Source organism: Urocitellus parryii, chromosome 6 (assembly GCF_045843805.1).
Source record: "Urocitellus parryii isolate mUroPar1 chromosome 6, mUroPar1.hap1, whole genome shotgun sequence".
Classification (NCBI taxonomy): Eukaryota; Metazoa; Chordata; class Mammalia; order Rodentia; family Sciuridae; genus Urocitellus; species Urocitellus parryii.
Genome location: NC_135536.1, coordinates 108666670 through 108683814, shown reverse-complemented (window position 1 = coordinate 108683814; position 17145 = coordinate 108666670). Strand labels below are relative to the sequence as shown.

The 17145-nt window shown below is 39.4% G+C and overlaps 1 protein-coding gene and 1 non-coding gene across 2 annotated transcripts in view; both read right to left on the bottom strand.

The window, feature by feature from the left end:
* Snx1 (sorting nexin 1) overlaps window positions 1-17145 on the bottom strand; it is a 42467-nt gene that overhangs the window by 1831 nt on the left and 23491 nt on the right. Inside the window, exons 3-12 of the mRNA XM_026384878.2 lie at window positions 15473-15600; window positions 14914-14980; window positions 11403-11446; window positions 8350-8491; window positions 7571-7649; window positions 6803-6878; window positions 4906-5019; window positions 4598-4691; window positions 2915-3120; window positions 404-547 (exon numbers count right to left, since the gene is read on the bottom strand). Of these exons, the coding sequence (XP_026240663.1) occupies window positions 404-547; window positions 2915-3120; window positions 4598-4691; window positions 4906-5019; window positions 6803-6878; window positions 7571-7649; window positions 8350-8491; window positions 11403-11446; window positions 14914-14980; window positions 15473-15600 (1094 nt within the window). The remainder of the gene's footprint in view (window positions 1-403; window positions 548-2914; window positions 3121-4597; window positions 4692-4905; window positions 5020-6802; window positions 6879-7570; window positions 7650-8349; window positions 8492-11402; window positions 11447-14913; window positions 14981-15472; window positions 15601-17145) is intronic.
* LOC113180104 (U6 spliceosomal RNA) lies at window positions 14111-14217 on the bottom strand. Its single transcript, XR_003300428.2, has one exon. It is a non-coding gene; the product is annotated as a U6 spliceosomal RNA (small nuclear RNA).

Here is a 17145-nt window from a genome sequence, read left to right as displayed (position 1 = left end):
TTCAGGGGCTGCTGAAAAAGAGATGCCATGTGTTCCAGACCAAGCCTGGTCTTTGAGAAAGCTCTGGTACTGCACAGCTTCTGATTTAGTTCTTACCAGCAGTGCCAGAAGGGCTGCCCCACACCCCCAACTCATTTAATTCTCACCAGGGCACCATTTTTGCATTACCTAAGTAGCCATACCAGGATCCTCTGATTTGGCAAGTCTGGGTGGAGTGGGAAGAGAAAAGAGTCAGGCCTTAGGGCAGGCCTGCAATCACTCTGAGGCTTACCCAGAAGACAAGGCCCTTTAGTCTCAATTATCTTTTCTGCCTGCTGAGGGGTTCCAAGCATCTGGGTGGAATGAGACCAGGCTCATTCAGAAGCCAGAGAATACCCTGGCAAGGCTGCCTTAGGAAACTCACCTCTGTGATCTCATCCTTGGCCTGCTGTAGCTTGTCAGGCTTGTTGGCCCACAACAGCCGAGCCTCAGCCTCTCGCTTCTTCTGCAGCATGGCTTGAGCATCCTGCCAGCGCTGCCATGTCTTCATGCGCTGGTCAAAGGCAGCCTGTGGGGGTAGGGGTTTGGGAGGAGCACAACCAGCTGTTCAGGAGCTCTGCTGAGTCTGCTTTGTAGGGAGGCTCTCCCAGCAGCTGTGCCAGGGAAGGACTGAGCAAGGGCAGGTTCTACAGCCACAGTTAGTGCCCAGCTGCAAAGTTTAATATCTAGAAGCACAAGCTTGGGTAAGATCCTCTCCAAGCCTTCAGTGGGCCAATGCCATGCTGCTTCATGCTACTTCTGGGATTGGATGGCTGGGAGCACAGTAGATGGCCTGACGCCAGTGATGAATACTATGACTTCCGAAATGCCTCCCTCAGAAAAGTGAGTCCATGAGACTACACATTTTCCCTGGTGCCAGAAATTAAGAATACAGTGGCAGTGAAACACATGATCCAGTTTTCACTGAACTTATCTTCTATTGGAAAAAGCCATCATTGTATTAACAATCACAAACACATACAAGTATGCAGAGTAGCAGGAAAACAAGCAGGGTATTTTAACATAAAGCTTGCTTAGTTTTGGAGATATGTCAGGGAAATCTAACCCAAGGAAGCAAACTTTCAACTGACACTTAAATAGCATACAAGGTTAGCTTAAAATAAACACTTATAACAGGACACTCTGCTTACATCTCAACCACACACTCACCTTCTCTAGGCAATAAACGCTGCCAAAAAGCTCCCCAAAGTCTACTTGCTGGTTTTCCCTATTTCCAATCCCTTAACACAATCAGCATTTCCAGAGAAGGGCAGTTGTTGATTTAACCAAACTACCACCACTCCACATTCGGTTTGTAGACCTCAAGAGGCAGCACAGATCAAAGTGCCTAGGGCCAAACACCCAGCCCTGTTCCATTAGTTCCCCTTTCCCTACAAAAGTTCCCTGTACATTCCCTAGGCTTCCTTAACATGGGCCTTTGCCAAACCTGAACATTAGGGAGTGCAAAGCCATCAAATTCACCTTCCTCAGCATAATTATTGCTGATTGCCTGCAATTTCTCAGGCAATTTCATATCCAAGACTCAAACTAACAGTGGGCTAGCAGTAGTCTAATTCTAGGTTCAGGGAAGGGCAGGGAAAAAACCTGCTTGTCTCTCAAATCCCACAGAAGCTTATGACATAAAGTGGGAATAGAAGGACTCTGAGAAATGACCAGTCACAGTTCTATGCTCTAAAGCACACTTCCCCAGCCCCAGCCTGTGGAGCTCCAGGATAGCCTCCTCTCCCTCCTATATATACAAGCTCAGCTGCTTGAGGATATCCAAATATTCTCCAGAGACCCCCATACAATGCTCCTCTCAGAAAGCTTCCCCCAGACAGAGCCCCTTCCCTGAGATGGCTCTCCAATCTAAGTAGTCTGACCAGTTCTAAGAATTCCATAGCAGGTTATTTTTCAAGCCTCTTATCACTCTGGAGTTAGGATCAAACCAAAGACCAAAGGGAGAGGACAATGAGCAGTCTCACAGGCTATATTAAGCAACTCTACTGCAGAGGAAGTGAGAGTCCTAGGAGCATCTCAGATCTTGACAGAACACAGAAGCTCCCTAGTGGGAGATATGTTGGGGATGGGGAGTCAGGGGTGGCACCATTCCAACTCAGAGGCTCAGACATCCGGATCCCAAGCTGAATCAGGCCCTTATAGGGTAGGCACAAGGCTCTCTCTTAATTCTTTCCTCTGTTTTAGAGGCCATTCGAGAGCTAATACCACTGCCCAGTCAAGCTTTCTTAATTGCTGAGAGGTCATGGAAAACCAGACTGCCCTGGTCACCAGGAGAAAAAGTGAGGTGTTTGATCTGAGGGGCAGGCTGCAGTGTTGTAACCAGGGTGGTCAGCACAGCACAGGGAGGGCTCTGGTGACACGCTCTCTCAGACCCCTGGCCACACTCCTCCATGCAATGCCAAGCCAGTTCTGTGTAGTTACCTGACTGCCCACATTGGAGGGACAAGTGGAAGCCAGCAAGAGCTCTTATCAGGGCAAAGCCACCGCTTGCTGTTAAGAAGGCAAAGACCAAAGGACTGAGGAAGTCACTGCTCCATGGAGCCCAGACAATAGGTCTGTAATAACCCTTGCTTGAAGGAAGGAGCACAGAGGACACTGTCCTTCAACAACAGGGGCGAGGCTATTTGGAAATTCAGGAGTGGTCTTTTCTCCAAATTCATCTAAGAAATTGGCTGTGGGCCTCAAAACAACTCAACAATATTTGACTAACAGTCAAACAGATTGCTTGGTTGGTAGGATACCTTCTCTTATAATAGTAGAAAAAGTTATACCTATTTATAAGCTATAATGAGATGAAATTTCTTGAGACAAAGAAGAGCAAAGAAAATAAAAATTAATCAAAGGAGGAGAAAGAGAAAAAGAAACAGAAGCTTACTCGGACTATGGCCAGGAGGCGAATGTAGTCACTCAGGAGTTCAGCAAGGAGGAAGAAGTCATTGTTGGCCTGTTCCTGGTGAAGCTGCTCAATTTTTTCTTCCACCTCAGCCAGCTGGGAGAGTGCCCGTGACAGTGCCGTGTTGTCCTCGGAACTCCCAAGCATGGCTAGACTCTTTGCAAACTGGGCTGTGTGCAGTGCTAGCTCTGAAAGGAGGAAAAGACAGCAAAGGGCCCTCTGATCTCACAAGGAAAATGGACAAGCCAGTTGACCTTGCATGGCATGTTTTAGCAATTATTTCCCCTGCATATCCAGCAAAAGAGGGCTCCTTTAATTTAGTAACCTATAATACACTCGACCATATTCAGAAAGTGAAGGGAAAATGTCCTGATCACAGAAGAGGAAGGAGAGGCACCTGCTAACATACATTCCAGCAGATGGGCCTACCTGAAGGAAGCAGTTTCAATATTCCTGGAGAACACCAAGGGCCAGTTAATACAAATGGGCCAAAGGAATAAAGGTGTTTTGTTGTTGTTGTTTATATTTTGGTTTTGGTACTAGAGTTGATCCCAGGGTCACTTAACAACTCAGCCACATCCCCAGCCCTTTTTATTTTTCATCTTTTTTTTTTTTTTTTTTTTAAGAGAGAGTGAGAGAGGAGAGAGAGAGAGAGAGAGAGAATTTTTAATATTTATTTTTTAGTTCTCGGAGGACACAACATCTTTGTTGGTATGTGGTGCTGAGGATCGAACCCGGGCCGCAGGAACGCCAGGCAAGCACGCTACCGCTGAGCCACATCCCCAGCCCCTTTATTTTTCATCTTGAGACAAGGTCTTGCTAAGTTGCTGAGGCTGGCTTCATACTTTCAATACTCCTGCCTCAGCCTCCCATGCTGCTAGGATTATAGGTGTGTGCCACTGTGCTCAGCGAATGATGCTTATTTTTATGTTAAAGCTCATGAACTATGTCTACATGCAAGAGATACATACTACTGTAGTCTTACATGCTCTAGAGCAGAGCAAACCTTTTCTGTAAAGGATCATATAGCAAATATTTTATGCTTTGCAGGGCACATATGGTATAGCTGCATGTTCTTTTCTCTCCCATATCCTCCCTTTAAATGTGTAAAAACCATTATTAGCTCAAGGGAATAGGCCCCAGGGCCAGGTCATCATTTGCCAACCCTTACATTGGCCTCATGTTAATGGTCTTTCTTTTAGAATTCTAATTATCAATATGTTTAAGGCAAAGAAGGGAAGCTTTCCAAATTTGGAAAATTTCACTAGCTCTCAAGCAACTCCCACCAAAGAAAGATGAAAAGGGTTAGGAGGCATGTGATTTCCCTGAATTAACACAACCACGTAGCTGAAGCATGTATGACTTTTTCTTGGATGTAAGCTACAACTCAAATACTTTTAACAAAAGCCTTCATCCCAGGTCAATATGTATCTGGGACAACTTCTCTGCACCTCTCTCAGGTAGAAAGTCCAGTGCCCACAGTGGCTGAATAAAGTTTCCTTCCAGTAGATGTAGGATTTATCTTTTTAATCTGAACATCAAGGACCAGGTGGGCTGAAAATTTCAACTTAGATGCCTGAGAGACTTGGGAACAGCATGCTCTCCCATCTCCAGCTCACTGGAGACAATTTCCCCTAAGTCCAAGTACATTTCGGAGGTGGTTACCTTTTCTGTGGTTGACAAGAGTTTCTACCACAGCATGTAGTTTCCTTAGGCGTTGTTCCTCACACTCTACTTCCTGGAGTTTCTCTTCAAACCACTGAAACACAAGGCCAAAGCTTCAATGGAGGTTACTTGCATAGGGGCAGAGCAGTCTTTCCTTGGCATTTTTTTTTTTAAGGGACTGAATTCTTTCAAAGTTGTTTTTTAATTGAGAAAAACAGTCTCTAATCTCAGAAATTTCAGGAATTCTCAGGGCTTCTGACCAATAAGTCTGAGAGGCAGAAGGAGCTGAGAGGTACAGGGCTACTCACAATGTCTGATTCATTCATCTTGATGGTCATTTTGCTGACTGCATCTGTGGCTTTGTTGAACATCTTGAGGAGACCAGCACCACTCAATGTCTGAGTACCAACGGCCCGTGGCAGCTACAAGACCAAGAAGGCGGGGATGGCAAGTTATCTGCTGCCCCTATTTTAGGTTCAGAAGAATTAGTATCCATCAGATGGCATGCCCAAAACTTGCCAAACTAATTATTTGAACTGTAAATTGTTGTTGTATTCTAAGGCAGTTACATCAATCTAAAACTAATATATACAACAGAAAAATCAAAGGACTATGTTAAAACAATCAGTAAAGTTTTCAGATTTTGATATTATTCACAGGAAAAAAGTAGACTGGGGTTGTTATGTGGCTAGGTGACCCCACATTTGAGACTGTCTGCCTACTCAGGTATGATCTGCTTAACTACCAAGCATACTTTTGTTAAGTCAAAAGTTCCTTTGCATTAGCACATGTTGCACACAAACCAGACTTAAGTCTTGAGAGACTTTGAAGTTATGTTGTGATTTCATTTAAGTTTTCTGCATTAAACAAGTGTCCAATAATAGGAACATTATTTATTCGTATTAGGCTACTTTTACATAGTAGATTATGCTACAAAAGTTAGACTTTAGTGCTTAGCCCTTTATGGCAGTAGTTCCCAAGTTGGGATCATTTTGCCCTCCAAGGGCACATTCGGCAATGTCTAGCTGCTACAGTTTAGGAGGAAGGGCTACTGGTATCTAGTGGGTAGAGGCCAGAGATGGTACTAAAACATTTTGCAATTTACAGGACAGTCCCGACAAGAATTAATCCAGCCCAAAGTGTCCACATAGACAAATCCTGTTCTATGAGTAAAGATGAGGCAGTGAAAAGGAAATATGGACTTAAGAATACCCAGGGGCAGAATTAAAAGAGTTACAACATTTGATTGAGAATTTTTCATTAATAAATTCATTTTAAAGAAAAAAATTCTATATACTTAGAATTTTTGGTTATAGAGGTCAAAAGACAGCCTAATTGTGTCTTACTGAACCACCACAGAGATCTATTTATTTTCTTCATTAGAGAAAATACTCTATGTGCAAATTAAAGAAAAATGTAAAAGTTAAAAACAAAATAGTAGTTTTATCCTGTTATTTTCTTTTAGTTTTCTGAGATAAAACACTATTTTATCTAGAGCTTCTTCTGATCCTTAATGACTTGAGTTTCTACACCTATATTTATATAGTGTTGCATGTTTCAGTTTTTGTAACTCTTTTTTTTAAAATTTATTTTTATATGGTACTGAGGATCCAACTCAGTGCCTCATACATGTGACACTAGTGCTCTACCACTAAGCTATAACCCCAGCCTCTGTAACTCTTTTAAAACATGCTTCCACATATTAGTATTTCTATATACTCTGTTTATGAAGAGAAAAAAGTATTGGTTATATTGTTAGCAATTGTACTGTCTCCAGTTTTTTACAATCATGAATAGCCTAGGCAAAGCCTGTAAAAAAGACTGTCCACTTGAATCCACACTTTTGCCACATGTCAAATTCTGTGGGTTTTGGTAACTGGTTTTTAACCAATGCTCCTCAACTCCTGCAACAAAATACACATTCAAGTGAGCCAACAGGTAACCTATAAAATATATGCCAAGGACCTGCCAAATAGATCTCTGTGTTGGTTCAGTGAGACACAATTAGGCTGACTTTTGACCTCTATAATCAAATTACTTTTATTTCAAAGGCTGAAAGATACTTATAATTCTTGGGTGGTTACATAAAGCTAGGATGTATTCTGATGCTAGTCATGTTAAATACTCAAATATCTGGTGAATGAGGTGGTTTCATTTCACAAGGAGTAGATATAAATTAGAAATTCAGTTTTGGACAATACTAACCTCTTCTTTTTCCAAAAACTCCCTGACATCAGGGTCCTGTAACATAGTAGGATGATTCACAACCCTTTGAAGGTACCTAAAGGGTAAAGAGTTATCATCTGGTTAGATGATCTGACCTCAGAAGGTTTTGGGTAATGCATTGCTAGCAGAGGCACCATATCTTTCACTACTTAAAATACTTGTCCTCAGAGAAGGTACACAAATAGGACACTGCTTTTAAGTACATTCAATTTCATGTTCTTCCCACTTCCAAAAAGGGACAATAAAAGAACTACTCAGAAAGAGACCAAAGAACCATTATTCATATTTGATTATTAAAGAAAATGAATATGATTGTTCATCAGGACGGAGACAGAAAAGAAGATGGTTTGTGCCCAAGAGTGCAAAATAAGAGATTTAGAAAAAGTCAGGGATAACATGTAGGTGTGACTCTTTTTTGGGGGAGGGGTATCGGGGTTTGAACTTGGGCACTTGACCACTGAGCCACATCCCCAGCTTTATTTTGTATTTTATTTAGAGAGAGGGTCTCAATGAGTTGCTTAGCACCTCACTTTTGCTGAGGTTGGGTTTAAACTCGCGATCCTCCTGCCTCAGCCTTCAGAGCTGCTAGGATTACGGGCACACGCTAATGCACCCAGCAAGGTTTGACTCTTTAATACAATCAAATTTCATGGCTACTAACTCAAGCAAACATCTCATAATTAAGTCTCAATTTCAACTTCTTACTTGTTCTCAAGTTATTCAGAAACATGTTTGTATGGCACCTACCTTTCTAGAGCAGCCCTCCGTTTTTCAAGAAATTCTGCAGAGGAAGAATCTTCCTTCCCAACTTTCACTTTTGTCATTCCTAGAATGGAATTTAAAAAGCGAAATAACCAGAAATCATAAAAGAATAAATCTATTTTATTTTATAGGTACTGGGGATTGAACCCAGGGAGATCTCTACCACTGAGCTCCACCTCAACCCTTTTCATTTTTATTCTGAAACAGGGCTTAAGGTGCCAAGGTTGGCCTCAAACTTGTAATCCTCCTGCCTTAGCTTCCAAGTCATTGGGATCACAGGGCATGCCCACTGCCTTTGCCTGATAAATTATTTTAAAGTCAAAAGGAGGAAAGGCCTCAAGGATAGCACTAAAAAACACAACCAAAAGCCACTTCTGTGTCATGAGCAGGCAAGAACAAAAGGTTCTTTACATCAGAGTTATTTTTTTTAAACTAGTTTCCAGGGCTAAGGTTGTGGCTCAATGGTAGAGCACCTGTCTAGTAGGTATGAGGCACTGGGTCTGATTGTCAGCACCACATAAAAATAAAGGTATTGTGTCCATCTACAATCAACCAACCAATAAATAAAGACACAAGACATTAACAAACTAAGCTAAAACCAAAGCACCCTATTGTACCCAAAGAAAGAGAACGGTCAAAATATGCTATTTTTCTAGACTTCAAGTGTTCTAAACTATTAATAGAAGTAGTCATATACTACAGAGTAAATTCATAATAGAAAGACAGTAAAGGAAAAAAAAACAAAAGAAAGACTTCAGGCTTACCTATTAGGCTCTTCTCAGGTGGAGGAGGGACAATGAAACCATTCTGAGAGTGTTTCTCTGAAAGCTTCTCATAAAGACCCAGAAAGTCACTAAATCTTCTTTTCACTGCAAACTGTTTACTTCTGAACATTGGTAGGCTCGTCTTGGGTACAGAAAACACACAAGGTGATTTTATTCCAAATACAAGATGAATGAGTATCTTGAGAGCCATCCAGCTGACATCAAATGACTCCATTTCCCAGATCCTTGCCCTTTAGCCACCTAGCAAATAACTTTCTCTGAGGCACAGACAATCTTGTTTGAGCTATAGTCTACTTTGGCAGTCTGGATGCCTAAGAAGAACAGCTCAGAATAATGATTTTAAATGCAAAAAAATATAAAATATATAGAATTACAAAGGAAACCAACTAAATTCAAATATAGCTTCATTCCTAGATTAAGAATACTTGCTCTAAAGAAACAATGTTGAATTCTAGTTTAAAGGCAGAATTCTACTCTCCCCAATACTGTTTATCCTTTACTGGTCTTCAATAAACATTTCATCCTTTATTGACTCATGTAATAAGGTATTAGTTGCTGGAATTAAAGCAGACAGGGGCAGGGGTTATGGCTCAGTGGTAGATTGCTCGCCTAGAATGCATGAGGCACTGGGTTCAATTCTTAGCACCACATAAATGTAAAATAAAGATATCGTGTCCACCTAAAACTAAAAAATAAATTGAAAAAAAAATAAATTACAGCAGATGAACTAAAAAATGAGACTAATGAAAGAATGTTTCTAAGAGGGGTAGGGAGGAATCAGATGATATGTCTAAGCTGTAGACACTAACCTTTGTAGTGTCATGGGATCTCGAGCTCACACAAGACAGGCCAACAGCAGTAAAAATACAATACAAAGGAGAGTGAGAGTAAAAAAAGGACTAACCAGAGATGTAAAATTTAATAAGGATGGCCTAGCCAATTGCTGGCAATAAAGTAAATCAATGGGAGCTTTTATACACTGCTAATAGAAGTATTAATTGGTGTGTGTGTGTGTGTGTGTATTTTTATACAAATTGGGAGTTAACAAATGTAAAAAAAAAAAGTTTGTATTCCTTAAATTCAACATCTGCAGTACGTATGACAAAGGGAAACTATTCCTAGTTATGTACCCTAGAGAAACTCCTCCATGGGTATGCTAGAGACATGCAAGAAAGTACAGAGTTCATAGAAACAAAAACTGGAAACATGTTTCATGACAGGAAAACAGATATACTACCATACAATGGACTAACTACAGCTATGCCCTATAAGAATGGTTTTGAGAAACAATGCTAAGTTTAAAAGTACTATTTTCAGCATGATATATGTACTTTCAATACTGGGGATTGAACCCAGAGCCTCATGCATAATAGGTGAGCATTCTACCACTGAGATATACCCCCAGCCCTTTTTATTTTTCACTTGGAGATTCAGTCACACTACATTTCCAAAGTTGGTCTTGAATTTATAATTTTCCTGTGTAGTCTTCTGAGTAGCTGGCTTGAGCAACTGCACACAGCATGACAGCATTTTTATGAAATTAAAAATGAAAGCAAATTGGTATATTATTCAGAGATACATATATAAAGATTATATTTGTTTGTTTATTTATTTAATGGTACTAGGGACTGAACCCAGAGGTGCTTAACCACTGAACTACATACTCAGCCCTTTTTATTTATTTTTTTTATTTTGAGACAAGGTCTAAGTAAGTTGCTGAGGCTGGCTTTGAACTGTGATCCATCTGCCTCAGCCTCCCGGGCCAATGGGATTCCAGGTGTGTATCTCTGTGCATGGCAATTAAGATTTTTTATAAAGGGAAAAAGAGAACTCAGGAGAGTGGTCACCTCTAAGATATGAGGAGGAGACATGACAGGGAGAAGAAACATGAAGATACAGTCAATGGTACTCTACTTATAACTGGCTATATGTTCTAGGCTTAATTTTATTTTGCTTTATAACTTGCATAAACATTACATAAGTTTCATTTTAGTTTTATTTTTGAGACAGGGTGGTCTCAAACTCCCTGGCTCAAGTGATCCTCCTGCCTCAATCTCCTGAGTCACGGGTTACTGGCATGCACCACCATACTAGACTGTTATGCAAATAAAATTATATTAAATCTGCCATTCCAGGATCTCTTGGTAAAATATATTTGTATATTAAAAAGTAATACCAGACTTGAAGAGAAGAAAAAAGTTAAAGTATTAAAAGCAGCTCTCTATTAAAAACCTAAGAAGAGCTGAGGTCTTTGTTGTGGTACTGAGGATTGAACCCAGGAGTGCTTTATCACTGAACTACATCCCCAGCCCTTTTAAATTTGTTTGTTTGTTTGTTTAACACAGGGTCTTGCTAAGGTGATGAGGCTGACCTAGAACTTGAAATGCTCCTGCCTCAGCCTCCCAGTCTCTGGGATTACAGGGATATACCACTGCACTGGGCTCAACTGTTATTTATTTATTTATTTGGTTTGTTTGTGGCACTAGGGATTGAACTCACATTCTAGGTAAGCACTCACACATGCTAGGCATGCATACTACCACTAAGTTATGCCTCAGCTGTGCCCCCACCCCATCTTTTAAAAATTATTTTGAGATAGGGTCTCACTAAGTTGCCCAGACTGGCCTCCAACTTAGATTTCTCCTGTCTCACCCTGCCAAGAAACTGTGATTATAGACATGTGCCATCATAACTGGTTGACCTCAGAATTTCTAAACAGGTAAACTACTCTTGGCTTGGGGAAGCCCATGAAACTAGTTCCACACCACACAGTTCCTAAGGGGAATGGGGATAAATCAGATACACGGCACATCTTAATAAAATTTAACAACATTTCACACTGAAATGTTAGACCTCTGGAATAATGATGGAAAGGCTCAGTGTGGAGTATCCAGATAAGGTTATCTTAGTATAAAAGGGGATTTCTAAACATGAAGGGAAAATGTGGGCAAAGAAACCAAAAGATACCCAGAATAATCTGAATGATGACCTTGGTATGATTGGTGCAGTAATAAAGGGTCACTGGGACTCACCTGTGTTGTAACTTTGTAGGCCACATAGGCATTCATACCATCCCCTGTGGGAGAACAAGAAAGCAAGAAAGGATTATCCTTTAAACCAAAGCAGTGTAAATTCAGTAACATTTAACCAGGAATCATAAGCACAGGAACCCTACATAAAAAGGATTTGTTTTAACTCCAAGCTTTACATGTGATCCTAGAATCCAGTTCCTACTTTGCCTCAGGGCCTCTATGGCACATATAATGCCCCCCACAGATGCTGGCTGGGCCCCAGTCTGAGTTAGACAAGAGAGTTAGCCTCCTGTTCCAAAACCAGGCTCCATTTATACCCTCCACAAAGCAGCACTGGATACTGACAATCCATCAGTTGTTACCATGCCAATATTTGGGCTGGTTACACACATCTGTCCAAAACCAAACAATTCTCTTGCTGTATAAAGCAAGAGGAGAAGGAAGCAACTGATGTAAAAGGAAACAAGTAGTTCTACCCTAGGCTAGCTCTGGGCTTGGTTTGCTCTTTCAGAAATACAATCATGGCCCCCTCCACTGGGACTGGGGGACACTGACCTCTCTGATCTAGCATGTTCACCCAGAGTAAAGGGCCTGGCAGGAAGACACTTGGGCTGCCTGATGTCACAAAAATCTCCCTTTCCTGAGGAATTATTTTTATGAAAAAGCCTTTGATTGTTAAATAATCTGGGATTCAAGCAACTGTTTTTCTCTGTGGTAGTGTTCTGACCTAGACCACTTAGGGAGATAAAGGCACCATTGACTCCTTAAGCACTGAAAAGACATACATTGGAATCCACATAGTCACAGCTCCAGTGCTGGACCATGGCATCTTGGGTTGGTTTTGTCCCCTTCCTGCCTTGTCCCTGGATTCCTCCCCACATCAAACAGGAAAGCCTAGGTTAATAATTAGTTGTTGCTTAAACTCCTGAATTAGTTCTGGGTGGGGGTCAGGGGAAGAAGGTGCAGTACTGGATCAAAAGGTCACATACAAGAACTTGGTTTCAAAAAGATGGCTCGAAATGCACAGAGTGCACAGAGAAGCTGGAGATTATACAGGACTAGAGGGCAGGCCTGCTCTATCTATCTTCTCAACATCTAACAAATGAGTAATGTACAAAACAGAAATTAAGCTAATTTAAGCTAAGCTTTAGAAATTACTTTATGCTGATTACCACACCTTTAGTTCTCTTCTAAGCCATTTGTACTACATTGCCTAATATTACTAAGGATATTCACCATTGGAAGGAAAAAAGCTAAATTTACTTTATAGAAATATATTCAAAATTTTATTCACTGAAGTAGTTATGTTCCAATGTCCAAAAGGCCAGTTTCATAATTTAGTGCCAGCATGATCTTCAGATACTCTGCCTATGTGTCAGCCAGTTTTACTAAGGTAATATGTGTGAAAAAAGACATACTGTTTACATATGGACAGAGTACATAAGATGTGGAAATGGGGTAATAATACAAGAGTCTTAAAATTTACATAAATTTCTTAAATAATTTCTGAGAAGTAAAAATGGCATATATAAATTACCAAGTTCTAAAAAGAGTATCTTGGTCAAAGTAGGATTCTAATTTCTATAGTGGTGTGTGGGCCAAAGAAGCACATGTTGAATAAACAGCCCATACGTAAAGTTTTGTTAAAAAATCAGACCCTGGGATATGGTTGTAGCTCAGTGGTAGAGCACTTGCCTGGTATGTGTGAGGCACGAGGTTCAATCCTCAGCACCACATAAAAATAAATAAATAAATGTTTTATGTCCATCTACAACTAAAAAAAGAAAAAAGGCGCTAATATGAATATGTTTTAATAAGTTGGTTTCTTGGCATCACATGACTAAGAATACAGGGGGATAAAAGATTATTACCAAGAGTGATTTGTGTTCAAATAAATCTAATCCATAAAACATTTAAATTATCCTACTATAGGGCAAATTATGCCCCTCCAAAATGATATGTTGAATGTCCTAATTCTTAGTACCTCAGCATGTGACCTTATTTGAAAACATGGCCTTTACAGATATAATCACGTTAAAATGAGGACATCGGGGTGAGTCCTCCTCCAGTGTGAGTGGTGTCCTTATAAAAATAGGGAAATTCAGATGAAGAGCTATACATGCATAAAGGAGAGATGATATGGAGACACTTAGAAAAAATGCCATGTGACAATGAAGGCAGACATTGGAATGATACATCTATAAGCCAAAGAACACCTAAGGCTATAAGGATCTGAGACAGGGGCATGGAATTAGACTTCACAAAATTTCTGCTTCTAGCTCTAAAAAAGACAAAAAGTTAGGAATTATATTTTTTCTTTTAATTATTACATTTGTCTTCTTAACCATATGAACATCACTCTTTGTTTAGGAGGACAAAGTTCTAAAATAGCCTTTTCTGTAAGGGACTATACCTGGAACAAGGAAAGTCAAGGTCTATTATTTTTTGCTAATAACTCTCACAAACCTGGGAGAGGGGAAAGTTATCCTAAAAATTCAAGTCTGGCCAAAGTTAAGTATTACCTTTTTTGAAAATCTAATTTTAGTTTGACCACGCTTAAACTTGGGTCCCTTAGTCTTTCATCTATGAGAAGAGGATGCCAACTTTTCCAACTCATTTAGAATACCAACGCGAATGACAAATGTTATGTATAGCAAAAGTTTCAAATTTCTTAAGGAATTTTATTTTTTAAATTTTACTTTTTAAAAATAAATATGGAATGCTTTGCGAATTTGCATGTCATCCTTGCACAAAAGCTATGCTAATCTTCTCTGTATCTTTCCAATTTAAGTATATGTGCTACCAATGTGAGCACCCATATCCCAGAATTCTAACATATATTTTAAACTACTTATATGGAATTTATGATCTAAAAATGGAGTAAAGGGTTGGGGCTCAGTGGCACAGTACTTGCCTAGCATATACAAGGCACTAGGTTCGATCCTAAGCAATGTATAAAAATAAATAAATAAGGGGCTGGGGGTGTGACTAAGCAGTAGAGCGCTCACCTAGCATGTGGGAAGCCCTGGATTCAATCCTCAGCACCACATAAAAACAAATAAACATTAAATATTTTTAATAAATAAATAAAACAATTATAAAAAATAAAAAGGGAGTAAATGGTCTTAGCAACTCTGAAGGAGAAGGTAATATTTGAGTTTTAAAAAAGGGATTCTAGGGGCTGGGATTGTGGCTCAACGGTAGAGTGCACACTTAGCACATTCAAGGCCCTGGGTTCAATCCTCAGCACCACATAAAGATAAATAAAATAAAGTATAAAGAATTATTTTTTAAAAAAAGAGATTCTAATAGTATTTGATGTCTCCACTTTTTCTTCTTAAAGCACAGAAAAACTAAGTACTGCATAACTGGTGTCTCTGGTCTTTGAAGTATAGCTAGGGTTATATTTTTACAGCTGGTTCAGCTCTGCAGGTAGCCATCCCCAAATTAGCTACCCACACTTTCTACCTGTCCCCATCCTAATATCACAAGGAGTTCCAAGGGCACTTACCTATCTTCTCAGGATCAGTAATACCAACTGTCAAATCAAAGTGATCCTCCTGTTCTTCTTCCTCTAGCTTTTTAAAGAAAAAATAAGTCATGTGAGTTGATGTGAAATTAATTTTATCCATTACTATATATCCATATAATAAAATAAAAATATACCTTTCTATATATATGTGTTCAGCTCTGTCCATTCCCAATAATTTCAGTGAACCAATGCCCTCAATTTTAAGTTGGGAGCCAGTTCACAGGTCTTTGTTACATCTATCCCCTTGAAATCTCATTTGGATGGCAATGAATAACTACTAGATTTTGGAAGACACTTGCCTCTTTCAGGCTAAGGAGGGAGTAAAGAAAGACTACATGAAAGCCTCTGTGCTATCTTCTGGGTAACACACCATTTAAGAAATGGTTCTTTACAGGATTCTAGCTGTCTATTAATCACAGCAGGTCTCCTTCAGGAATCATGAATGTTTTCTCAAGGTTTATACTCAACTAACTTCAAACTAGTGACAATACAGTCCTAAAAATCCAAAAGCAACCAGACCAATAGCACAGATTCTCACCTCCTCATAGCTTGGCTGGGGCTTAGAAGAATTTGTGGCTTCCTGTGGAGGAAGAGAAATGAGTGTTTTGGCTGGTACCGTCTTCTGATTATTTTGTGTGCTGTCCAGGGATAGTTCCACTGTGGCATCTGAAAACAGTTGATATTTTTAAATAAAGGTCAATAATGGGTCTTTGAAAGCTGAACTTCAGTTCAACAGCCTGACTCATAAGAACATCAGCAAGCACTCTTAAGTAAATACTCGGTGGCTCTCAGATTAAGAGAACAAGAGTCACAAAATTTTACATGGATAAAAGGGAAAGAACATGAGGAAAATGTTCTTTTAGCACAGCCTTATTAGTAGAGCAACTTCTCCTTTTTCTTTCCAACCACAACTACTTGGTCACACTCTCCCATCTAGAATTTAGTCAAAAACTAGGAATCAAGCCAGGAGGTGGTGCAGGCCTATAGTTCCAGCTACCTGGGAGGCTGAGGTGGAAGTATCAAAAGTTCCAGGCCACTAGGCACACTTAAAAAAAAAAAAAAAAAAAGACCATTTCAAAATACAAATGTAAAAAAGAAGTGTGATAAAGCTCAGTAGCAAAGCACTTGCCTAGCATGTGTAAAGCCCTGAGTTCAATCCCCAATACTGCAAACAAACTAAAAAATGGATCAAGCAAAAAGATTCCATAGCCAAAATAAGTGTACCAATTAATTTTACTCTCAGGGGTATTCCTTTATAACCTGACATGAAGCCTATTTATCTCATTATAATTGTTTATAAAAGGACAATGTTTGTTTATCTGCTTTACAAATCAATGTGTAAGAAGAGGCAAGCATACTGACAAAAAAAAAAAATCAAATGAGAGTCAGGAAAAATGTAAGCCAAAAAAAATGGACTCAAGGTAACAAACAATTATTAATATTCAGGAAAGGGAAGTCATGCTACACCTGAGGACATCATTGTTATTTTAACACTTAAGAATTGTTCAAAATTATAGTTTAGATATCCTTATAAAGATTGAATCGCATTAAAACATGTATCCAAAGAGGATGCATCCAAAACAATACCTAAAAATCTGTCTGATCTAAGTAGTGCTTAAGAGCTACTTTTGTGTATTTGAGAAAAACTCAGTTGAGCAGAACAACTCATTGTCTAAATGTTCCAGAGAAGGAACGTTTAAAATAGCATTATGTACCATTTTTAGACATTAAAAGTTCTTATGCAAATAAAAAAGGATGTACTTTCAACTTGGAGCAATAAAGCTAGATGTTCTAAACCTAACCAATTTTTTTTTGTTGTTGTTGTTCTTTCTAGTAAAGAAAAACATAAATATCATTCAGGTTTGGTCTGATCAGTAGATGTTCAATTCATCTTAGGAACTTCAAAGAAGCTATTTCTTTTTCTCTTTCAGATTTTCATTTGAAGCTAAGAAAAAAAACAGAGATAGGGATCCAGAAAACATAATCAAGTTCTAGGTCAGTGTGCTAATCATTAAATGTGAATCATGTGCCACATTGTTAGAAAAGAACCTGATCCCTATCAGGAAAGAGAAAACAGTAGTAATATAATCTGACCATGGAGTAGGAGTATAAAACAAAAAAAATATACATAATGAACATGTTATGTTGTTAGGAGTCTTTGAAACAAACAACCAGTGGAGTGCGTGAAGGATATTCCCATCATGCAGGTTC